Source organism: Pristiophorus japonicus, chromosome 13 (assembly GCF_044704955.1).
Source record: "Pristiophorus japonicus isolate sPriJap1 chromosome 13, sPriJap1.hap1, whole genome shotgun sequence".
In the NCBI taxonomy this organism is placed as follows: domain Eukaryota; kingdom Metazoa; phylum Chordata; class Chondrichthyes; family Pristiophoridae; genus Pristiophorus; species Pristiophorus japonicus.
In genome coordinates this window covers 7238928-7264842 of record NC_091989.1, presented here as the reverse complement: position 1 = coordinate 7264842, position 25915 = coordinate 7238928, and the positions used below count along the sequence as shown (strand labels likewise).

Here is a 25915-nt window from a genome sequence, read left to right as displayed (position 1 = left end):
GAAGTAGGCAAATGCCTAGAATACCTACAGTCAGCAATACAGTAAATTTATACATTTGGCAAAAAGTAATTGTCCTTATTAGATTTCAGCTTCAGTTACGGGTGCTCGTTTAACGTGTGAAGCGTGGATCCAGGCTTTCTTTCCTTGGACTTTAACAGCTGCCTGGGTGGTCAATAACACTTGATAAGGTCCCTCCCACTTGGCACCCAAAGGTTCTTTATGCAACTTTTTCACATACACCCAGACTCCCAGGATGATGTCGTGTCCTCCTTCGGGTGGATTACCCCAAGCTGCCGATATCTGTCGGGAAACAGAACTAATAGCATTGGTTAAATTCTGACAGTATGATAACAAAGCGTCACTCATAAAGTGAACATCAGCTTTCTGTAAATCGATAGTTCCTGGCAGCGACATGGGTCTTCCTGTTATAATTTCAAATGGGCTTAGACCTGTAGTTCTGTTCAGGGTTGCCCTAATGCTACATAGCACTATTGGTAGTGCCTGGGGCCATGGTGTTCCTTCTTGGTGATATTTGGCAAGCCGTTGTTTCAGAGTTCGATTCATTCGCTCTACTTGTCCTGATGATTGTGGATAATAAGGACAGTGTAAATCTCACGTAATGTTCAGTAACCTACAGACTTCTTGGCAGACAGCACCTGTGAAGTGTGTTCCCTGATCTGAGTCAATGCTACTCGGGACTCCCCATCGGGGAATGTAATCCTTACACAAGACCTTTGCAGTGTGATTGGCTGTGGCTCTTTTAGTTGGGACAGCTTCTACCCATCTAGAGAATCTGTCGACCATGACAAGAATGTTAGTGTGTCCTTGGCATGAAGGAAGAGATATATAATCAACCTGCAGATGCTGGAATGGTCCGACAGGGGCAGGGGGCCTCAGTTGGGGCATTACCGTGATGGGTCTAGAATTATTTTTCTGGCAGACCACACAGCGGTCTGCTACCAGCTGGGCATGTTTTTTAAATCCCCGACCCCACCAGCTTTTCTGGAACCGTGCCGCCATCTGTTGAGGCCAAGTGTCCCCACGAGTGAATCTGTTGGGCTAAAAAAGGCTTAAGCACTTATGGCGCGACTGGCTTGTCGGGAACTCTTTGTCTCCAGACACCATCTTCACATAGCTTAATTCCTGCCTCAATCCATAGAAACATAGAAACATCGAAAATAGGTGCAGGAGTAGGCCATTCAGCCCTTCTAGCCTGCACCGCCATTCAATGAGTTCATGGCTGAACTGAAACTTCAGTACCCCATTCCTGCTTTCTCGCCATACCCCTTGATCCCCCAAGTAGTAAGGACTTCATCTAACTCCTTTTTGAATATATTTAATGAATTGGCCCCAACCACTTTCTGTGGCAGAGAATTCCACAGGTTCACCACTCTCTGGGTGAAGAAGTCTCTCCTCATCTCGGTCCTAAATGGCTTATCCCTTATCCTTAGACTGTGACCCCTGGTTCTGGACTTCCCCAACATTGGGAACATTCTTCCTGCATCTAACCTGTCCAAACCCGTCAGAATTTTAAACGTTTCTATGAGATCCCCTCTCGTTCTTCTGAACTCCAGTGAATACAAGCCCAGTTGATCCAGTCTTTCTTGATAAGTCAGTCCCACCATCCCGGGAATCAGTCTGGTGAATCTTCGCTGCACTCCCTCAATAGCAAAAATGTCCTTCCTCAAATTAGGAGACCAAAATTGTACACAATACTCCAGGTGTGGCCTCACCAAGGCCCTGTATAACTGTAGTAGCACCTCCCTGCCCCTGTACTCAAATCCCCTTGCTATGAAGGCCAACATGCCATTTGCTTTCTTAACCGCCTGCTGTACCTGCATGCCAACCTTCAATGACTGATGTACCATGACACCCAGGTCTCGTTGCACCTTCCCTTTTCCTAATCTGTCACCATTCAGATAATAGTCTGTCTCTCTGTTTTTACCACCAAAGTGGATAACCTCACATTTATCCACATTATACTTCATCTGCCATGCATTTGCCCACTCACCTAACCTATCCAAGTCACTCTGCAGCCTCATAGCATCCGCCTCGCAGCTAACACTGCTACCCAACTTAGTGTCATCCGCAAATTTGGAGATACTACATTTAATCCCCTCGACCAAATCATTAATGTACAATGTAAACAGCTGGGGCCCCAGCACAGAACCTTGCGGTACCCCACTAGTCACTGCCTGCCATCCTGAAAAGTATACCCATTTACTCCTACTCTTTGCTTCCTGTCTGACAACCAGTTCTCAATCCACGTCAGCACACTACCCCCAATCCCATGTGCTTTAACTTTGCACATTAATCTCCTGTGTGGGACCTTGTCGAAAGCCTGCTGAAAGTCCAAATATACCACATCAACTGGTTCTCCTTTGTCCACTTTACTGGAAACATCCTCAAAAAATTCCAGAAGATTTGTCAAGCATGATTTCCCCTTCACAAATCCATGCTGACTTGGACCTATCATGTCACCATTTTCCAAATGCGCTGCTATGACATCCTTAATAATTGATTCCATCATTTTACCCACTACTGAGGTCAGGCTGACCGGTCCATAATTCCCTGCTTTCTCTCTCCCTCCTTTTTTAAAAAAGTGGGGTTACATTGACTACCCTCCACTCGATAGGAACTGATCCAGAGTCAATGGAATGTTGGAAAATGACTGTCAATGCATCCGCTATTTCCAAGGCTACCTCCTTAAGTACTCTGGGATGCAGTCCATCAGGCCCTGGGGATTTATCGGCCTTCAATCCCATCAATTTCCCCAACACAATTTTCCGACTAATAAAGATTTCCCTCAGTTCCTCCTCCTTACTAGATCCTCTGACCCCTTTTATATCCGGAAGGTTGTTTGTGTCCTCCTTAGTGAATATTGAACCAAAGTACTTGTTCAATTGGTCTGCCATTTCTTTGTTCCCCGTTATGACTTCCCTGATTCTGACTGCAGGGGACCTACGTTTGTCTTTACTAACCTTTTTCTCTTTACATACCGATAGAAACTTTTGCAATCCGCCTTAATGTTCCCTGCAAGCTTCTTCTCGTACTCCATTTTCCCTGCCCTAATCAAACCCTTTGTCCTCCTCTGCTGAGTTCTAAATTTCTCCCAGTCCCCAGGTTCGCTGCTATTTCTGGCCAATTTGTATGCCACTTCCTTGGCTTTAATACTATCCCTGATTTCCCTAGATAGCCACGGTTGAGCCACCTTCCCTTTTTTATTTTTATGCCAGACAGGAATGTACAATTGTTGTAATTCATCCATGCGGTCTCTAAATGTCTGCCATTGCCCATCCACAGTCAACCCCTTAAGTAGCATTCGCCAATCTATCCTAGCCAATTCACGCCTCATACCTTCAAAGTTAGCCTTCTTTAAGTTCTGGACCATGATCTCTGAATTAACTGTTTCATTCTCCATTCTAATGCAGAATTCCACCATATTATGGTCACTCTTCCCCAAGGGGCCTCGCACAATGAGATTGCTAATTAGTCCTCTCTTATTACACAACACCCAGTCTAAGATGGCCTCCCCCCGAGTTGTTCCTCGACATATTGGTCTAGAAAACCATCCCTTATGCACTCCAGGAAATCCTCCTCCACCGTATTGCTTCCAGTTTGGCTAGCCCAATCTATGTGCATATTAAAGTCACCCATTATAACTGCTGTACCTTTCTTGCATGCACCCCTAATTTCCTGTTTGATGCCCTTCCCAACATCATCACTACTGTTTGGAGGTCTGTACACAACTCGCACTAATGTTTTTTGCCCTTTGGTGTTCTGCAGCTCTACCCATATAGATTCCACATCATCCAAGCTAATGTTTTTCCTAACTATTGCATTAATCTCCTCTTTAACCAGCAATGCTATCCCACCTCCTTTTCCTTTTATTCTATCCTTCCTGAATGTTGAATACCCCTGGATGTTGAGTTCCCAGCCCTGATCATCTTGGAGCCACGTCTCCGTAATCCCAATCACATCATATTTGTTAACATCTATTTGCACAGTTAATTCATCCACCTTATTGCGGATACTCCTTGCATTAAGACACAAAGCCTTCAGGCTTGTTTTTTTAACACCCTTTGTCCTTTTAGAATTCTGCCGCACAGTGGCCCTTCCTGTTCCCCGCCCCGGGCCTCTCCGCCCCCCCACCCCCCCCCCCCCCTCAATCTCCCCTCCGTCTCCTGCCTCTACCTCCTTTTTGTCTCCCTCTGTCTCCCTGCATTGGTTCCCATCCCCCTGCCATATTAGTTTAACTCCTCCCCAACAGCACTAGCAAACACTCCCCCTAGGACATTGGTTTCGGTCCTGCCCAGGTGCAGACCGTCCGGATTGTACTGGTCCCACCTCCCCCAGAACCGGTTCCAATGCCCCAGGAATTTGAATCCCTCCCTGCTGCACCACTGCTCAAGCCACGTATTCATCTGCGCTATCCTGCGATTCCTACTCTGACTAGCACGTGGCACTGGTAGCAATCCCGAGATTACTACTTTTGAGGTCCTACTTTTTAATTTAGCTCCTAGCTCCTTAAATTCGTTTCGTAGGACCTCATCCCTTTTTTTACCTATGTCGTTGGTACCAATGTGCACCATGACAACTGGCTGTTCTCCCTCCCATTTCAGAATGTCCTGCACCCGCTCCGAGACATCCTTGACCCTTGCACCAGGGAGGCAACATACCATCCTGGAGTCTCGGTTGCGGCCGCAGAAACGCCTATCTATTCCCCTCACCATTGAATCCCCTATCACTATCGCGCTCGCACTCTTTTTCTTGCCCTCCTGTGCAGCAGAGCCAGCCACGGTGCCATGAACTTGGCTGCTGCTGCCCTCCCCTGATGAGTCATCCCCCCCCCAACAGTACTCAAAGCAGTGTATCTGTTTTGCAGGGGGATGACCACAGGGGACCCCTGCACTACCTTCCTTGCACTGCTCTTCCTGCTGGTCTTCCATTCCCTATCTGGCTGTGGACCCTTCTCATGCGGTAAGACCAACTCGCTACACGTGATACTCACGTCATTCTCAGCATCGTGGATGCTCCAGAGTGAATCCACCCTCGGCTCCAATTCTGCAACGCGGACCGTCAGGAGCTGGAGGCGGATACACTTCTCACACACGTAGTCGTCAGGGACACCGGAAGTGTCCGAGTTCCCACATGGTACAGGAGGAGCATATCACGTGACCGAGCTCTCCTGCCATGCCTTAACCCTTAGATACCCTTAAATTGGTAATAACAATGTTACAGTTAACTTACTGATATAAAAAAGAAAGGAAAAGCTACTCACCAATCACTTACCCCATTGGCTGTGACGTCACCTTTTGATTCCTTTCTACTTCTATTTTGCTTTCTCTCCCTCTGTAGCTGCACCGGTACGCCTTTTATAGGCCGCTCCGACGCTGCTCCCGCCTCTCACCTACTGCCGCTGGTACTCGAGCTCCCGCTGGGCCTTTTAAAGGCCGCTCCGACACTGCTCCCGCCTCTCGCCAACTGCCGCTGGTACTCGAGCTCCCGCTGGGCCTTTTATAGGCCGCTCCGACACTGCTCCCGCCTCTCGCCAACTGCCGCTGGTACTCAAGCTCCCGCTGGGCCTTTTATAGGCCGCTCCGACGCTGCTCCCGCCTCTCCCCAACTGCCGCTCAGATGCTGTCCATTTTTCCTCTCTGGAGCACTCGCCTTGCATTGTTTGAAGGTCTCGTGTCAGAGTCCTGAGTGCTTTCAATCTGCACATCTGTGTTGGTTCTTCTGGGGGAACGGCCATGTGAGGCGACATCTTTAGCTGCCTGGTCAGCTAGGGCATTTCCTTGTGCTTCCGTGGTATTTTCCTTGGTATGGGCCTTACACTTCAGGATGGACACTTCCTGAGGTAATTGTATGGCCTCGAGTAAGTATCGGACGACTTTTCCATTTCGGATAGGTGGACCAGCAGCAGTGAGGAATCCTCTTTTCCGCCATAACAGACCAAAGTCGTGAGCGACTCCAAAAGCATAACGCAAATCTGTGTAGACATTAGCTGTCTGTCCTTCTGCTATTCGACATGCTTCTGACAGGGCCTGTAACTTGGCCTGTTGTGCTGATGTTCCTGAGGGTAAACAACCTTTTGCCACTACCTCATATAAGGTTGTAACTGTCCATCCTGCTTTTCTGGTACCATTGTCAATAAAAGAGGAACCATCTGAAAACAGGATGAGGTCTGGGTAGTGCAGAGGCTCCTCTGCTGCTAAGGCTGCTTCTTCTGTTTCTTTTAAAATCTCCACGCAGTCATACTCTTCACATTCTCCCCCCTCTTGCTCCCTCGATTCTGACATTGGGAGCATAGTTGCGGGATTAACCGGGCTGGCCCGGACGATATGGACATTAGGAGCTTCCAAAACTGCTGTCCAGCGGGTCCATCTAGCTGCTGTCACCTGAGACATTCTATTCATAGACAGCAAAGCATGTACGGTGTGGGGACACTTGACAATCAGCTTTTGGTCGAGGACTAGACCCGCTGTGATCATTACCGCTCGACATGTAGCTTCCATGGCCCTTAGGCAACTTCCCCATCCGAGGGCTACCGCATCCAGTTTTGCCGAATAATAGCCAATAGGTCTTTGCCGATCCCCATGTTCATGTGTCAGTATAGCTGTCATATATCTTTCTTTCTCATGGACAAACAGGGTAAATGGCTTACCACTGTCGGGGATTCCCAGAGCCGGTGCTGAGACAAAACCTTTTTCAAACTCGGGAAGGCCTCTTGCTGTTCTTTAGTGAGGGTGATGGCTTCTTTAGAGGCACGTTTCCCCTTTAAAATATCATTCAATGGCTGAGCAAGCTGTATGAAGGAGTCAGTCCAATTTCTGTTAAAGTTACACAATCCCAAAAAAGACCTTAGTTCCTGAATAGTGGTGGGTTTTTTAGCAGCCCGAATGGCTGCAGTTCTATCCTGGGTAAGTTCTCTCTTTCCTTGTGAAATCTTTTGTCCCAGGTATACAACCTCTTCTTGGGATATTTGTGCTTTGTCGATGCTGGCTTTATGTCCTTTCAGCCAAAGGTGGTCCAGCAAAGCTCATAAATCTTGTTCATGCTGTTCTTCCGTGTTTGAAGCTAGCAGGATATAACATAAGAACATAAGAATTAGGAACAGGAGTAGGCCATCTAGCCCCTCGAGCCTGCTCCGCCATTCAACAAGACCATGGCTGATCTGGCCATGGACTCAGCTCCACTTACCCGCCCGCTCCCCATAACCCTTAATTCCCTTATTGGTTAAAAATCTATCTATCTGTGACTTGAATACATTCAATGAGTTAGCCTCAACTGCTTCCTTGGGCAGAGAATTCCACAGATTCACAACCCTCTGGGAGAAGAAATTCCTTCTCAACTCGGTTTTAAATTGGCTCCCCCGTATTTTGAGGCTGTGCCCCCTAGTTCTAGTCTCCCCTACCAGTGGAAACAACCTCTCTGCCTCTATCTTGTCTATCCCTTTCATTATTTTAAATGTTTCTATAAGATCACCCCTCATTCTTCTGAACTCCAACGAGTAAAGACCCAGTCTACTCAATCTATCATCATAAGGTAACCCCCTCATCTCCGGAATCAGCCGAGTGAATCGTCTCTGTACCCACTCCAAAGCCAGTATATCCTTCCTTAAGTAAGGTGACCAAAACTGCACGCAGTACTCCAGGTGCGGCCTCACCAATACCCTATACAGTTGCAGCAGGACCTCCCTGCTTTTGTACTCCATCCCTCTCGCAATGAAGGCCAACATTCCATTCGCCTTCCTGATTATCTGCTGCACCTGCAAACTAACTTTTTTTGGGATTCATGCACAAGGAGCCCCATGTCCCTCTGTACCTCAGAATGTTGTAATTTCTCCCCATTCAAATAATTATCCCTTTTACTGTTTTTTTTTTTTCCCAAGGTGGATGACCTCACTTTCCGACATTGTATTCCATCTGTCAAACCTTAGCCCATTCACTTAACCTATCTAAATCTCTTTGCAGCCTCTCTCTGTCCTCTACACAACCCACTTTCCCACTAATCTTTGTGTCATCTGCAAATTTTGTTACACTACACTCCGTCCCCTCTTCCAGGTCATCTCTCTTCCAGGTCATCTATGTATATTGCAAACAGTTGTGGTCCCAGCACCGATCCCTGTGGCACACCACTAACCACCGATTTCCAACCTGAAAAGGACCCATTTATCCCGACTCTCTGCTTTCTGTTCACCAGCCAATTCTCTATCCATGCTAATACATTTCCTCTGACTCCGCGTACCTTTATCTTCTGCAGTAACCTTTTGTGTGCACCTTATCGAATGCCTTTTGGAAATCTAAATACACCACATCCATCGGTACACCTCTATCCACCATGCTCGTTATATCCTCAAAGAATTCCAGTAAATTAGTTAAACATGATTTCCCCTTCATGAATCCATGCTGCGTCTGCTTGATTGCACTATTCCTATCTAGATGTCCCGCTATTTCTTCCTTTTATGATAGTTTCAAGCATTTTCCCCACTACAGATGTTAAACTAACCGGCCTATAGTTACCTGCCTTTTGTCTGCCCCCTTTTTTTAACAGAGGCATTACATTAGCTGCTTTCCAATCCGCTGGTACCTCCCCAGAGTCCAGAGAATTTTGGTAGATTATAACGAATGCATCTGCTATAACTTCCGCCATCTCTTTTAATACCCTGGGATGCATTTCATCAGGACCAGGGGACTTGTCTACCTTGAGTCCCATTAGCCTGTCCAGCACTACCCCCCTAGTGATAGTGATTGTCTCAAGGTTCTCCCTTCCCACATTCCTGTGACCAGCAAATTTTGGCATGGTTTTTCTGTCTTCCACTGTGAAGACCGAAGCAAAATAATTGTTTAAGGTCTCAGCCATTTCCACATTTCCCATTATTAAATCCCCCTTCTCATCTTCTAAGGGACCAACATTTACTTTAGTCACACTTTTCCGTTTTATATATCTGTAAAAGCTTTTACTATCTGTTTTTATGTTTTGCGCAAGTTTACCTTCGTAATCTATCTTTCCTTTCTTTATTGCTTTTTTAGTCATTCTTTGCTGTTGTTTAAAATTTTCCCAATCCTCTAGTTTCCCACTAACCTTGGCCACCTTATACGCATTGGTCTTTGATTTGATACTCTCCTTTATTTCCTTGGTTATCCATGGCTGGTTATCCCTTCTCTTACCGCCCTTCTTTTTCACTGGAATATATTTTTGTTGCGCACTATGAAAGAGCTCCTTAAAAGTCCTCCACTGTTCCTCAATTGTGCCACCGTTTAGTCTGTGTTTCCAGTCTACTTTAGCCAACTCTGCCCTCATCCCACTATAGTCTCCTTTGTTTAAGCATAGTACGCTCGTTTCTGACACAACTTCCTCACCCTCAATCTATTACAAATTCAACTGTACTGTGATCACTCATTCCGAGAAGATCTTTTACTAGGAGATCGTTTATTTTTCCTGTCTCATTACACAGGACCAGATCTAAGATAGCTTGCTCCCTTGTAGGTCCTGTTACATACTGTTCTAAGAAACAATCCCGTATGCATTCTATGAATTCCTCCTCCAGGCTACCCCGTGCGATTTGATTTGACCAATCGATATGTAGGTTAAAATCCCCCATGACTACTGCCGTTCCTTTTTCACATGCCTCCATTATTCCCTTCATTATTGCCCGCCCCACCGTGAAGTTATTATTTGGGGGCCTATAAACTACGCCCACCAGTGACTTTTTCCCCTTACTATCTCTAATCTCCACCCACAATGATTCAACATTTTGTTCATTAGAGCCAATATCGTCTCTCACAACTGCCCTGATATATCATCCTCTATTAACAGAGCTAACCCACCTCCTTTCACTTCTTGTCTATCTTTCCGAATTGTCAGATACCCCTGTATGTTTAATTCCCAGTCTTGGCCACCCTGCAACCATGTTTCTGTAATGGCCACCATATCATACCCATTTGTAATGATTTGTGCCGTCAACTCATTTACTTTATTTCGAATGCTGTGTGCGTTTCGGTCTACATATTGGATGACTGTGGATGACAGGGGAGGTAATTCTCGCAAATGGCTTTGTAAAGCCATGTGGAATACCGTCGGGCTGTTGTGGAAACCCTGCGGCAACCGGGTCCAAGTATACTGTTGTCCTTGGACCGTGAAAGCAAACCACTGTCGAACCTCCGGTGCCAGAGGCACCGACCAAAATCCGTTGGCCATATCTATAACCGAGAAATATTTATGTTCCGGTTTGAGGGCATTAAAAATGGTGGAGGGATCTGTGACCAAAGGAGCTTTTTGATTAATACGCTGGTTAGCTTTCCTATAATCGACAGTCAAACGCCAAGTCTCATTAGATTTCTGTACTGGCCACACGGGGCTATTGGAGGAGCTATGCGTTTTAATAAGCACCCCTTGTTTCTCCAATTGCTGAATAACCGGTAAGATTCCCGCGATGACAGTTGGACTGATGGGATACTGTTTAGTGCATGGCGGCTTGGTCCCGGTACATGACGCAGGCTCCATCTGGAGTAGGCCACAATCGTTCTTATCTTTAGCCCATATCGGGTGTTCCTTCAATTCTTCTTTCTTCAAAGTTCTAATTGACCATGTCACCCGACCATTCTCGAAGTGCAACGATGAATCTATTTGGATTAGAACGTCCATTCCCAAAAGGGGTTGATCTACTGGGCCTATCCAGACCGGCATGGTTAGTTCATGTGGACCCAGCCCTATAAGTACCGGTGTTGTCCTTTTAATTTCCATTTTATGGCCCCCAACTCCATAGGCTGTACGTGCCCGACCATCCAACGGCAAAAAGTCTCCATATTGTCGGGGTAAGCATGTTCATTCCATCCCTGTGTCTAAAAGACAGTCCACATCCTTATCGCCCACCCTCACAGTTATATATAGCCCATCTCCTCTTTGTTGTATTAGTGCGAGGAGGTAGACCAGGGTGGGCTCTAATTGTTTTTTGCTATCCCAAGTAACTCCTTCTGTTGTATTGTCATTAAATGCTTCTATGAGGTCGTTATCTTGTGACAAGCCTAGTTTGTTGGCTGAATTGTATCCCTGGCTGCGTCCTCTTCCCCGGCCATGACCTTGCTGTTTTGCCCTGCACGTCTTGGCTTAGTGACCTTCTTTCCCACAATAATGACATTTTCCGGGTAATTTTCCTAATGACTATTTATTGGAATCCTGGGATTTCCATCCCATAGCCTGTACAGCTCGGACTTTCACTCCCATATCCCGACCTAATTGGTTACATTGATCCACCAATGCTGCAAAGGTAGTTCCTCTACCTTCCCAGTCCGGTAACACTACCTTAAGCATTTTGGACAGTTCTGGCTTTAGACCTGCCACGAAAGCTGCTTTCAGGGGTTCAAACACTTGTTCATCCATTTCCTCATCCGTATTATTCATACCCGAATGTTCTAGCCACGTGCATCTAAACCACTCGTCATACTCCAGGACCTCCTCTGTTCCTTTCTGTTGGCAGGCTGCAATTTTTCCCCAGTCTGTCTTAGCTGGACTGAAGGTTTGCAGCCAGTGTTTAATCGCCTCCTACCCTGTGTCTAATTCTTGCTCATTCTGCTCCAAAGCTTCTTCTGCCTTGTCGTGCAATTTTCTTCCCTGTGTTTTTGGCATCATTATGGTCAAAATTTGCACTCCATCCCAGGGATGAAGTTGATATATATTTCTTAAGCGGTCCAATTGGTCCCACGTTTTTACTGCTCCTTTCTTTTGATTGGGCAATTCCTTGGACCATTTATCAATTTTCTCTGGGTCTGCCGGATTATGAAATAAGTATTCTGCATACACCCTTTTCCTCGTTTTTTTGGTTCCGCCCTCATCCGCAGTCTCTTCTGATTTGACTACAACTCGTCTTTTTTTAAACGGGGCAAAGTGCACCCCTAATTCTTCATCCTCCGACCCTATATCGTCGGAGGATTCAGAATTCGTATCTATTCCTTGGTTGTGTCTTCGGGTTTGCGCTTTTAATTTATCCAAACATGCGTACCCTGGGAATTGACCGATACATTTTCATTTTCCTATGACTGTCTCTTGACCTAATGATTTTTTCCATTCTTTAATTTCACCTTTTAAGATCTTTAACTTCCGCTTCCGACTTTTCAAGTTCAAATCTTTTCTGTTGCAGCTGTGCACAAACAGCTTGCAATTGGTCCTTTGTACTGGTCAGTTCTCGATCATGTTGGGAACGCATTATAATTTCACTCAGATCTGTCCCATAACGGCTAGGGACCATCTTGTTCACTCTTTATTTTTCATACGGGTCGTTTTTCCCCAGACCCTTTTCATCTCGTCCACGGACCATTGTCCTTTGGAGGTTCCGTACTTTTGTTCGATCTTAATACAGGTTTTAGATAAGTCGAATTGTTGCTCTATGTATTCTTTCAACTGTTGGAGGATTTCATCCATCGAAACCTCAGGTAGTGCCCGCCCACCTTTTAACAGTTGTAGGCAATTCTTTGCTCTTATCTCCTGCTGCCATAATACTGATTTCTTTACTGGGGTCTCGAGTCGTAGGCTTTCCAGCCGATCAGTGGGTCGGTGATTAATTAACTAACACACCGCCGAAGTTAGACGTCTATGGGACCTCGAGCTGACTATCAACCGGAGGGTTCGCAAATCGGAGGCTTTCGGAATCGCATAGAAGGAGAGGCGAATTTAGACTTTTGACCGAGGACTTTTTATAAAGAGGAGTCCTGACCTCAGTATGTAGGCCCGATGTCCAAAATTCAGTTTCTTCCCTCAGCGATCGTGTTCGTGACGCCAAAATTGTTAGATCTCTTAATTTCCAATGAAATACGAACTCCGGTTGTAGTTTTAATGTAACTTTATTCTGGCAGCAGCAACAAGCTGCTGGTTTTAAGCCAGGCCTTTCCTTCTGAGACCACATGGCCAAAATGGCTGTACTTCTACCTGATTCAATTTACAGAAAAGGACTCGCCTTCTTTGACCTTATTGGTTCAATTGATAGTCTTTTAACCTTTAATTGGCTCGCTACCCAAGGTCCTAAAATGTCAAGTTGATTGATGACTTAATGCAATGTGGTCTGTGTTCTTTCAAAACTGCAGCCGGGCTGCAGAGCTTGAATTCCCTATCAATGACGAGGTCCAACACTGCCTCCAGTGTCCCAGCGCAGGCTTCGGTCGCCTGGGGAGGAGAGTGAACACCAGGACCTCAAATCTGGCACAAAGCTTATTTATCACACCCTGCCTGCTACATGCCTTAGACTGTCAACTGGATTTACTTGCCTCATTGCCAGCTATCAGCACACACCCGTCTAGTTATTGTGACATAGGGGTGGGTCATTTCGCCTACTCCTTTTTTTTAGTTATTATTTGTTCTTCCTCAAACTTCTCCTGAGACACGAATACAAAATCAAAATTCTGCAGATGCAGGAAACCAGGAATAAAAACAGAAAATGCTGGAAATAATCAGAAGGTCAGGCAGCATCTGTGAAGAGAGAGACCGAGTTAACATTTCAGGCCGATAATCTTTTGTCAGAACTGGAATAAATTAGAGATGTAACAGGTTTTAAGCAAGTGCAGAGTCAGGGAAACGGGGACGGGGAGGAAAGAGCAAAAGGGAAGGTCTGTGATAGGGTGGAAGGCAGGAGAAATTAAATGACAAAAGGGATGATAGTGTAAGTCACTGTTTCGAAGAAGAGCAGGGAAATTATCCCCGGTGTCTTGGCGCTAATATTTTTCCTTCAATCAACATCACTAAAACAGATTGTCTGGGTCATTATCACATTGCTGCTTGTGGGAGCTTGCTGTGTGCAAATTGGCTGCCGCGTTTCCCACATTGCAACAGTGACTGCACTCCAAAAGTACTTCAGTGGCCGGGAAGTGCTTTGGTGTGTCCTGAGATTGTGTTTCTTTTCAACAGCAACAACAGTGACTTGCATTTATTACTGAAGAACACTATAAAATCTGTTGCAGGAATGTTGCCAGCAAAAGTTACCAAATCACTTGTAGATCGCTTCAGGGAAGCATTGAGTGAATAAAAACAGAGATGAGGCAGACCCAGGATCCAGCACTGTGGCTGCAAAAGAGGTAGCTGTTTAAACAAATTGCAATTCTCCCTTTGGCTATGGTGTCACAGACAGAGAGACTTTGCATTTATATAGCACCTTGCATGGCCGAAGAGCATGGCAAAGCGCTTCACAGCCAATGAAGTACTTTTGCAGTGCGGTTCCTGTTGTAATGTAGGAAATGTGGCAGCCAAGGGCACACAGCAAGCTCCCACAAACAGTGAAGACGAGCAGGGGGAGTTCTCCCCGGTGTCCTGGTCAATATTTATCCCTCAATCATCGTCACTAAAACAGATTATCTGGTCGTTGCCTTACTGCTGTTTGTGGCAGCTTGCTGTGCGCCGCGTTTCCTACGTTACAACAGTGACCTCCCCATCCGCGGAAGCACTGGTTCACTCAGCCTACTGTTGGTGACAAAATGGTCTGACGTTGTTGAAGTCAATATTAGGACCAGATGACTACAAAGTACTGAGTAGAAAGATGAGGTGCTGTTCCTGCAGCTGGTGTTGAGCTTCACCGGAACAGGGTCGAAGGCTATGGTTCGAGAATTCAAGTGGTGTGTGTTGTGTTCCTAACACAGATGAGATTGCACACAAGGAGGTTAAAGTAACAGTGACCTCAGTCTTTATTAAGACACTCAGAGTGAGTAACAGGCCTTGGGGGCCGGCTTATATACAGTGCTCCCAGGGGATGCGCTCCCTGGTGATGGAACATGGGAGTGCATGCTTTACAGATACACCATCACTCACCCCGCCAAAGTCAAAGTGAAAACAATTTACAAGGCGAGGCGGTCGGGAGCCTTTCTTTTCCTGGAGGACCGCCTCGGTACAAATGTCTGTTCTGGTGTGTTGGCCGTGCCCTCGCTGGGCTGGCGTGTTGTTGGCCCTGCAGGGCTGCTGGGTGAGCCTGGCCTTGCTGGGCTGTTGGGCGTGATGGGTTCGATTTCCTGGTCCGGGGTGGTGTCGTTGATCCTTTGGGAGTGTGTTCTGGGCTCTCAAAAGGTGGTGTCTGCTGTGGGTTGTTCAGGGCAGTCTGTGAACCACAGCCTCGTTTGGTCCAGGTGCTTTCTGCAAATTTGTCCATTGTCTAGTTTGACGACAAACACCCTATTCCCTTCTTTAGCTATCACCGTGCCCGCAATCCACTTCCATGTCCATTGTTTAGCACATACACAGGGTCATTCAGATCAATTTCCCGTGACACAGTGGCGTGACCATCGTTTACATTTTGTTGCTGCCGCCTGCTCTCTACCTGATCATGCAGGTTGGGGTGAACCAGCGAGAGTCTGGTTTTAAGTGTCCTTTTCATGGGTAGCTCAGCCGGGGGCACCCCTGTGAGTGAGTGGGGTCTCGTGCGGTAGCTGAGCAGTACTCGGGACAGGCGGGTTTGGAGTGAGCCTTCTGTGACTCGTTTGAGGCTCTGTTTGATTGTTTGTACTGCCCGCTCTGCCTGCCCATTGGAGGCTGGTTTAAACGGGGCCGAGGTGACATGTTTGATCCCATTGCGGGTCATGAATTCTTTAAATTCGGCACTGGTGAAACATGGCCCGTTGTCACTGACCAGTATGTCAGGCAGGCCGTGGGTGGCAAACATGGCCCTCAGGCTTTCAATGGTGGCGGTGGCGGTGCTTCCCGACATTATTTCACATTCAATCCATTTTGAAAAAGCATCCACCACCATCAGGAACATTTTACGGAGAAACGGGCCCGCATAGTCGACATGGATCCTCGACCATGGTCTGGAGGGCCAGGACCACAAACTTAGTGGAGCCTCTCTGGGCGCGTACACAGGACTCTAAGTCAGAGTCGATACCGGGCCACCACACGTGGGATCTGGTTATCGCTTTCATCATTACGATACCCGGGTGTGTGCTGTGGAGATCCGATCTTTGGTAGCACTACGCAGTTACCTCACAACAACAGTCTGCCTGAATGGATAGCTCGTCCTTTCGCCGCTGGAACAGCTTGATTAGCTCTTGCATTTCAATGGGGATGCTGGCCCAGCTCCCATGCAGTACACAGTTTTTTACTAGGGACAGCAGGGGATCTTGGCTGGTCCAAGTCCTAATCTGGCGGGCCGTGACAGATGATTTATCATTTTCAAACGCTTCCATGACCATCAACAAGTCTGCGGGCTGCGCCACCATCAACAAGTTTGCAGGCTGCGCCATTTCCACCCCCGTGGTGGGCAATGGTAGCTGACTGAGAGCATCCGCACAGTTCTCGGTGCCAGGCCTGTGGCGGATGGTATAGTTGTACGCTGATAGTGCGAATGCCCAACTTTGTATGCGGGCTTGAGGCATCAGTATTTATCCCCTTGTTTTCAGCGAACAGGAATGTGAGGGGCTTGTGATCGGTTTCCAGCTCAAATTTGAGGCCCAACAGGTACTGATGCATTTTCTTTACCCCAAACACACACGCTAATGCCTCTTTCTCAATCATGCTTTCGGCCCTCTCGGCCTTAGACAAGCTCCTGGAAGCATAGGCGACAGGTTCCAACTTCCCCGCAACGTTAGCTTGTTGTAATACATACCCGACTCCGTACGACGATGCATCACATGCTAGCACGAATCTTTTACACGGATTATACAATACAAGCAGCTTGTTGGAGCATAAAATGTTTCTGGCTTTCTCAAGCAATTACTTGTTTTTTTTTTTCCCCATACCCAGTTCTCATCTTTACGCAATAACACATGTAGGGGCTCTAAGAGGGCGCTTAACCCCGGTAGGAAGTTAGCAAAATTGTTGACGAGTCCCAGGAACGACCGCAGCTCCGTGACGTTTTGTAGCCTGGGCGCGTTCCTGATAGCCTCTGTCTTGGTGCCTGTGGGCCGAATGCCATCCGCCGCGATCTTTCTCCCCAAAAACTCCACTTCTGTTGCCATGAAGACACATTTCGACTTTTCAGCCGCAGCCCTACGCGATCCAGTCGCTGGAGGACCTCCTCCAGGTTTTAGAAGTGCTCGATGGTGACCCGTGACCAATATGTTGTTCTGAAAAACCACTGTGCGTGGTACCGACCTGAGTAGGCTCTCTATGCTTCTCTGGAAGATCGCTACAGCCGACCGAATTCCAAACTGGTATCTGTTGTCGACGAACAGTCCCCCCTGTGTGTGTTGATGCAGGTGAGGCCCTTTGAAGACTCCTTCAGCTCCTGCGTAATGTAGGCCGACGTCAGGTCGAGCTTGGTGAACGTCTTTCCTTCTGCCAGCGTCGCAAATAGGTCGTCTGCCTTAGGTAGCGGGTGTTGGTCCTGTAGCGAGAAACGATTAATAGTTACTTTATAATCGCCACAAATCCTGACCGTGCCATCACTTTTGAGTACTGGAACAATTGCGCTGGCCCACTCGCTGAATTTCACTGGGGAGATGATGCCCTCGTGTTGCAGCCTGTCCAGCTCGATTTCCACTCTCTCTCCCTCATCATGTGAGGTACCGCTCGCGCCTTATGGTGAATGGGTCGTGCCTCTGGGACCAAGTGGATCCGCACCTTCGTCCCGGAAATGTTTCCAATGCCTGGCTCAAAAAGGGAAGGAAATTTGTTAAGAACCTGGGTACATGAGGCCTCATTGACATGTGATAGCGCTCGGATGACATCCCGGTTCCAGCGGATTTTGCCCAAGCAGTGTGGGGCCATTGCCCGGGACAATCCAGTGTGGCAGTTCATGCATCGTGCCCTCATAGGTTACCTTGACCATGGCGCTGCCCAGGACAGTGATAACCTGTTTGGTGTACGTTCTCAGTTTCGTGTGGATGGGGCTCAGGGCTGGTCTGAATGCCTTGTTGCACCACAGTCTCTCAAACATCTTTTTACTCATGATGGATTGGCTAGCGCCAGTGTCCAGTTCCATGGCAACGGGTAAGCCATTCAATTTTACGTTTAGCATTACAGGTGGACATTTCGTCAAATGTGTGCACCCCGTGTTCTTCAGCATCTGCCTCCTCTCTCTCTGAGGCTCTCCAAATGCTTTGGTCCACCATGGACCGATATTCCTCTGCCACGTGGTTAGCAGGTTTTGCAGAGCTGCAAGTTCGTAGGAGGTGCCCCATTGTTCCACAGCTCTTGCAAACATACCCTTTGAAGTGGCATGAATAGGCTGAATGGAAGCCTCCACAACGCCAACAAGGTGTGAATTGCCTTACATTCATCCTTTGTTGCAGACTCAGTCATCTGGGTCACCTGAGGCCTACTGACAGTTGCAGACTCGTGGTTTCTGCCCTGTACATTTCTGCTCGCAAACACAGTTCCAGTTAATTTATGAACAATGCTAGCACTTCTGTGTTGAGAGATTTGTTTGGTGTTATCACTGGTGGACATAAACACCTGTGCTATCGCAATGGCCTTACTGAGGGTCGGTGTCTCTACAGTCAAAAGTTTTCGTAGGATAGTCTTGTGGCCAATGCCCAGTACAAAAAAGTCTGAGAATTTGCTCCAGGTAGCCATCAAACTTACATTGTCCTGCAAGTTGCCTTAGCTTGGCGACGTAGCTCGCCACTTCCTGACCTTCAGATCGCTGGTACGTATAGAACCGATACCTCGCCATCAGCACGCTCTCCCTCGGGTTAAGATGCTCCAGAACCAGTGTGCACAGCTCCTCATACGACTTATCTGTGGGTTTCACCGGAGCCAGAAGATTCTTCATGAGGCTGTAGGTCGGTGCCCCGCAGACCGTGAGGAGGACCGCTCTCCTTTTTGCAGCGTTTCCTTCTCCGTCCAGCTTGATGGCTACAAAGTACTGGTCTAACCGTTTGACATAGGCTTCCCAGTCCTCACCCTCCGAGAACTTCTCCAGGATGCCCACAGTTTGCTGCATCTTTGTGTTGGATTCGTGTACTCGTCGCCAGTTGTTGTGTTCCTAACACAGATGAGTCTGCACACAGGGAGGTTAAAGTAACAGTGACCTCAGTCGTTATTAAGACACTCCAGAGTAACAGGCCTTAGGGGCTGGATTATATACAGTGCTCCCAAGGGATGCTGGGATCCTTTGGGACTTCAGGGGATGCGCTCCCTGGTGGCGGAATATGGGAGTGCATGCTTTACAAATACACAACATCGTGAGCTCAGGATCGCACTTGTGGACAGAATGGAGGTGTTCAGCAATACAATGCATGACTATTTTATCAATTCCTATTTTTATACAATGTCTCTGCTAAAACTGTTGCATTAATCAAAAAAAAATTTAAAAACCAACCGTAATCATGTAGACAAACTGTTCTTGCTGTAGTCTGGCATTAATACTAGTTAACCTACAGCCGTGGCTCTGGGCAACACGCTCGCCTCTGAGTCAGAAGGTTGTGGGTTCAAGTCCCACTCCAGGGACTTGAGCATGAGGATCTAGGCTGACACTCCCAGTAATTGGCAGACAGGAAGTAAAGAATAGGAATAAACTGATCCTTTTCAGAATGGCAGGCACTGAATAGTGGGGTACAGCAGTTATTTACAATATATATTAATGATTTAAACAAAGGAATTGAATGTAAATCTCCAAGTTTGCAGATGATTCTAAGCTGGGTGACGGTGTGAGCTGTGAGGAGGGTGCTAAGAGGCTGCAGGGTGACTTGGACAGGTTAGGTGAGTGGGCAAATGCATGGCAGATGCGGTATAATGTGGATAAATGTGAGGTTATTCACTTTGGTGGCAAAAACAGGAAGCCAAATTATCATCTGAATGGTGACGGAATAGTAAAAGGGTTGGTGCAACGAGACCTAGGTGTCATAGAAACATAGAAAATAGGTGCAGGAGTAGGCCATTCGGCCCTGTGAGCCTGCACCGCCATTCAATAAGATCATGGCTGATCATTCCTTCAGTACCCCTTTCCCGCTTTCTCTCCATACCCCTTGATCCCCTTAACCGTAAGGGCCATATCTAACTCCCTCTTGAATATATCCAATGAGCTGGCATCAACAACTCCTTGTACATCAGTCATTGAAAGTTGGCATGCAGGTGCAGCAGGCGGTGAAGAAGGCAAATGGTATGTTGGCCTTCATAGCGAGAGGATTTGAATATAGGAGCAGGGAGGTCACTGAAATTGTACAGGGCCTTGGTGAGGCCACACCTTGAATATTGTGTACAGTTTTGGTCTCCTAATCTGAGGAAGGACGTTATTGCTTTTGAGGGAGCGCAGCGAAGGTTCATCAGACTGATTTCTGGGATGGCAGGACTGACATATGAAGAAAGACTGGATCGACTAGGCTTATATTCACTGAAATTTAGAAGAATGAGAGGGGATCTCATAGAAACATATACAATTCTGACGGGATTGGACAGGTTAGATGCAGGAAGAATGTTCCCGATGTTGGGAAGTCCAGAACCAGGGGTCACAGTCTATGGATAAGGGGTAAGCCATTTAGAACTGAGATGAAGAAAAACTTCTTCACTCAGAGAATTGTGAACCTGTGGAATTCTCTACCACAGAAAGTTGTTGAGGCAAGTTCGTTAAATGTATTCAAAAGGGAGTTAGATGTGGCCCTTACGGCTAAAGGGATCAAGGGGTATGGAGAGAAAGCAGGAATGGGGTACTGAAGTATATGATCAGCCATGATCATATTGAACATAAGAATTAGGAACAGGAGTAGGCCATCTAGCCCCTCGAGCCTGCTCCGCCATTCAATAAGATCATGGCTGATCTGGCCGTGGACTCGGCTCCACTTACCCGCCCTCTCCCCGTAACCCTTAATTCCCTTATTGGTTGAAAATCTATCTATCTGTGACTTGAATACATTCAATGAGCTAGCCTCAACTGCTTCCTTGGGCAGAGAATTCCACAGATTCACAACCCTCTGGGAGAAGAAATTCCTTCTCAACTCAGTTTTAAATTGGCTCCCCCGTATTTTGAGGCTGTGCCCCCTAGTTCTAGCCTCCCCTACCAGTGGAAACAACCTCTCTGCCTCTATCTTGTCTATCCCTTTCATTATTTTAAATGTTTCTATAAGATCACCCCTCATCCTTCTGAACTCCAACGAGTAAAGACCCAGTCTACTCAATCTATCATAAGGTAACCCCCTCATCTCCGGAATCAGCCTAGTGAATCGTCTTTGTACCCCCTCCAAAGCTAGTATATCCTTCCTTAAGTAAGGTGACCAAAACTGCACGCAGTACTCCAGGTGCGGCCTTACCAATACCCTGTACAGTTGCAGCAGGACCTCCCTGCTTTTGTACTCCATCCCTCTCGCAATGAAGGCCAACATTCCATTCGCCTTCCTGATTACCTGCTGCACCTGCAAACTAACTTTTTGGGATTCATGCACAAGGACCCCCAGGTCCCTCTGCACCGCAGCATGTTGTAATTTCTCCCCATTCAAATAATATTCCCTTTTACTGTTTTTTTTTTCTCCCAAGGTGGATGACCTCACACTTTCCGACATTGTATTCCATCTGCCAAACCTTAGCCCATTCGCTTAACCTATCCAAATCTCCTTGCAGCCTCTGAGTCCTCTACACAACCCGCTTTCCCACTAATCTTAGTGTCATCTGCAAATTTTGTTACACTACACTCTGTCCCCTCTTCTAGGTCATCTATGTATATTGTAAACAGTTGTGGTCCCAGCACCGATCCCTGTGGCACACCACTAACCACCGATTTCCAACCGGGAAAGGACCCATTTATCCCGACTTTCTGCTTTCTGTTCGCCAACCAATTCTCTATCCATGCTAATACATTTCCTCTGACTCCGCGTACCTTTATCTTCTGCAGTAACCTTTTGTGTGGCCCCTTATCGAATGCCTTTTGGAAATCTAAATACACCACATCCATCGGTACACCTCGATCCACCATGCTCGTTATATCCTCAAAGAATTCCAGTAAGTTAGTTAAACATGATTTTCCTTTCATGAATCCATGCTGCGTCTGCTTGATTGGACTATTCCTATCTAGATGTCCCGCTATTTCTTCCTTTAATGATAGTTTCAAGCATTTTCCCCTCGACAGATGTTAAACTAACCGGCCTATAGTTACCTGCCTTTTGTCTGCCCCCCTTTTTTAAACAGAGGCGTTACATTAGCTGCTTTCCAATCCGCTGGTACCTCCCCAGAGTCCAGAGAATTTTGGTAGATTATAACGAATGCATCTGCTATAACTTCCGCCATCTCTTTTAATACCCTGGGATGCATTTCATCCGGACCAGAGGACTTGTCTACCTTCAGTCCCATTAGCCTGTCCAGCACTAACCCCCCTCGTGATAGTGATCATCTCAAGGTCCTCCCTTCCCACATTCCTGTGGCCTGCAAATTTTGGCATGGTTTTTGTGTCTTCCACTGTGAAGACGGAAGCAAAATAATTGTTTAAGGTCTCGGCCATTTCCACATTTCCCATTATTGAATCCAAAATTGAATGGTGGTGCAGGCTCGCAGGGCCGAATGGCCAACCCCTGCACTTATTTTCTATGTTTTCTATGCAGTGCTGAGGGAGTGCCGCATTGTCGGAGGTGCCATCGTTCGGATGAGACGTTAAACGGATGCCCCGTCTGCGCTCTCAGGTGGATGTACAAGATCCCACTGCACTATTTCGAAGAAGAGCAGGGGAGCTCTCCCCATGTCTTGGCCAATATTTATCCCTCAATCAACATCTCTAAAACAGATTATCTGGTCATTATCAGCTTGCTGTTCTCAAATTGGCTGTCTTGTTTTCTACATTACAACAGCGACTACACTTCCAAAGTACAAATACATGCTGGGAGGTTGTTTCCCCCTGGGTGGAGTGTCCAGAACTCGGGAGCACAGTCTCAGGATAGGCGGTCGGCCATTTAAGACAGAAATGAGGAGGAATTTCTTCACTCAGAGGGTTGTGAATTATTGGAATTCTCTGCCCCAGAGGCCTGTGGAGGCTGGGTCATTTAGTATATTCAAGGCTGAGATCGATAGATTTTTGGACTCATGGGGAACCAAGGGATATGGGGATCGGGTGGGAAAGTGGAGTTGAGGTAGAAGATCAGCCATGGCCTTATTGAATGGCGGAGCAGGCTCGAGGGGCCGAATTGCCGACTTCTGCTCCTAATTCTTATGTTCTTATGTATTTCATTGGCTGTAAAGCGCTTTGGGACGTCCGGTGGTCGTGAAAGGCGCTATAGAAATCCAAGTCTTGATCTCTTTTTTTCCAGTTGACCACGGTTTAGCGCGGCTGGTGACAGCTTATCGTGAACATGGCCACAAAGTGGCTAAAATCAACCCATTGCGTCAAGATGTGCAAGAGATGATTCCTGAAATCCAGGCCCTAACGGAAGCACTTCAGGGTCATGATCTGTTCCACACAAAAGGTAAGTCTGCTTCAGTAAATGGACTGCCTGGGATGGTTAGGAGAAATTAGAATTAAAACATTTCCCACTGTTTCCAGCCGATACAGCAGAGATTGCAGCAGAATGATATTTTCCATGTTTTATTCCTCCCTAAGACTGGACACAACTGTTGATGATGATGATGAATATCATATTTTACAGACACGCTTTCAGGGAATCACTGAATATGGGTAGGCGATCAAAGTACTGTGTACAATTCTGGTTGCCACATTTCAGAAAGGAAATACACGACTTGTAGAACGCATGGAGTAAGGGGCAAGAATTAAATCATAGGTTTACATCGGATATACGGCACAGAAACAGGCCGTTCGGCCCAACCAGTCCATGCTGGCGTTTATGCTCCACTCGAGCCTCCTCCCGTCTTTCCTCATCTAACTCTATCAGCATAACCCTCTATTCCCTTCCCCCCATTGGCTTGTCCAGCCTCCCCTTAAATACATCGATACTATTCGCTTCAAACCCTCCCTGTGGCAGCGAGTTCCACATTCTCACCGCTCTCTGGGTAAAGAAGTTTCTCCTGAATTCCCCATTGGATTTCTGGGTGACTATCTTATATTGATGGCCTCTAGTTATGCTCTTCCCCACTCGTGGTAAAATGGATGAATTATGAGGAAGAATTGAAGAAGCTTGGGCTATGCAGTCTAGAAAGATGATTACGGGGGTACCAATAATAAGAATATAACTGAACAGACCACCCGGCATCGACCTGGGCACTGACTTCCGTCCCTAACAACACTGGGAGCACCTTCACCACACGGACTGCAGCGGCTCAAGAAGGCGGCTCACCACCACCTTCTCGAGGGGCAATTAGGGATGGGCAATAAATGCAGGCCTTGCCAGTGATTCCACGCACCGGCATCTTCCACCCTTCAAGATGTAGTTCGGGATCTGGAATATTGGGTCCTTCATTGAAACATCTGTGAACTCATCCCTTTTTGGCGTGGAAGCAAGTCATCCTCGCTTCGAGGGATCGCCGATGATGATGAGTTGCTGGTTACGTTATAGGGCCATGTCGGAGGCAAGCTGTCTCTCTGCCGCTGTCACTGGCAAATAATTTGTGATGAAGCCTCCCTCAAAACGCTCGGCAAGTTTCTTCATCATCATCGGCAGTCCCTCAACATCGAGGAAGACTTGTTTCCACTCTAAAAGTGAGTTCTCAGGTGGCTGAACAGTCCAATACGGGAATTACAGTCTCTGTCACAGGTGGGACAGACAGTGGTTGAGGGAAGGGGTGGGTGGGACTGGTTTGCCGCACGCTCCTTCCGCTGCCTGCGCTTGGTTTCTGCATGCTCTCGGCGACGAGACTCGAGGTGCTCAGCGCCCTCCCGGATGCATTTCCTCCACTCAAGGCGGCCTTTGGCCAGGGACTCCCAGGTGTCGACAAGTTTATTCTGTGCTTAAACCAGACAGTCCAAAGACGGTATCACAGACCTTCCTCTTTTGTTCTGTCCTCCCTCGCCCTTTCACTGCCCCCTGCACTTTCTTACATCTCAAACTTTTCCAGTTCTGACGAAGGGTCACCAACCTGAAACGTTAACTCTGTTTCTCTCCACAGATGCTGCCTCACCTGCTGAGATTGCCATCATTTTTTGTTTTTATTTTAGCAAAGAAGGTCTCCGCTTCAACCGTTGGTCTGTATTGCAGTAGCTGACCTTAGACCGGGAGGCAGTATGGGTGCTATTGGTTTAGCACCCTTGGGGTCAGAAAGGTTCCAGCTCCTGATCGTGATCCAGCGTCGCGTCCCCCCACCCCCTTCTCCCCCCCCCCCCCCCCCCCCCCGCACCCCTTGCGGGAAGTGCGTGTGTCAGGGCACTGACTGAGGTCAGCGTATGAAGCATCATGCAGTTGAACAGCCTTCTGACGTTCACTGCGTGAATAATGATCACTCGGGTGAGACACGGAAGGCTGACGGACATCTGTGGCTCTGCAGCACAAAAAGCGATCGGTGTCTTCGGGAGAAGGAAGGGAACATCTTGCAGGAACTTTCCTCTTTCTCGGGGTGTGGGGGAGGGTGGGGGAAATATAACAGAGACTGAGGAAGTGAACCTTCAGTGATTTCCACACGTGTGAGAAGTGTTCCTTCCTGTTTTGAAACTTGCAAAGAGAAAAGGAAAACATGCATCGAATCTTTTTTATATGTAAAGAAAACTTTAAATTGTAGCCATTGCCATTGAGCAAGCAACAGAGGAACTGTGTGCAGGGTGTAATGTATACCCCTATGTGTAATGTATGTAACCTCTATATAACACCACTGCAATACTGTATATACTTAATGCACACCTTGACCACAGGGGGTGAACTTGTGGGAGACACTCCTTACCTGGTCATCCAGGTATATAAAGGGAGGTCCCACGCAGAGTCATCACTTCTTGGTCCTGTGAATAAAGGTTCAGCTCATAGATTGACCTTGTCCATAGAATGTGCCTCGTGTGGGTTTTGTGCCATTGAGTAAGGACTTTACAGTGGCGACGAGAAACGGGAATCAACGACCCACGAGAATGGCCACCGGTAGCACAGAGGAACGGTACTGTGTTGGTGAGGACTGGGACGATTTCATTGAGAGGCTCCAGCAAAGCTTTGTC

The 25915-nt window shown here is 47.2% G+C and overlaps 1 protein-coding gene across 1 annotated transcript in view; it reads left to right on the top strand.

Moving 5' to 3' along the window:
- dhtkd1 (dehydrogenase E1 and transketolase domain containing 1) overlaps positions 1-25915 on the top strand; it is a 99943-nt gene that overhangs the window by 4597 nt on the left and 69431 nt on the right. The window contains exon 2 of the mRNA XM_070897105.1: positions 23139-23294. Within this exon, the coding sequence (XP_070753206.1) occupies positions 23139-23294 (156 nt within the window). The remainder of the gene's footprint in view (positions 1-23138; positions 23295-25915) is intronic.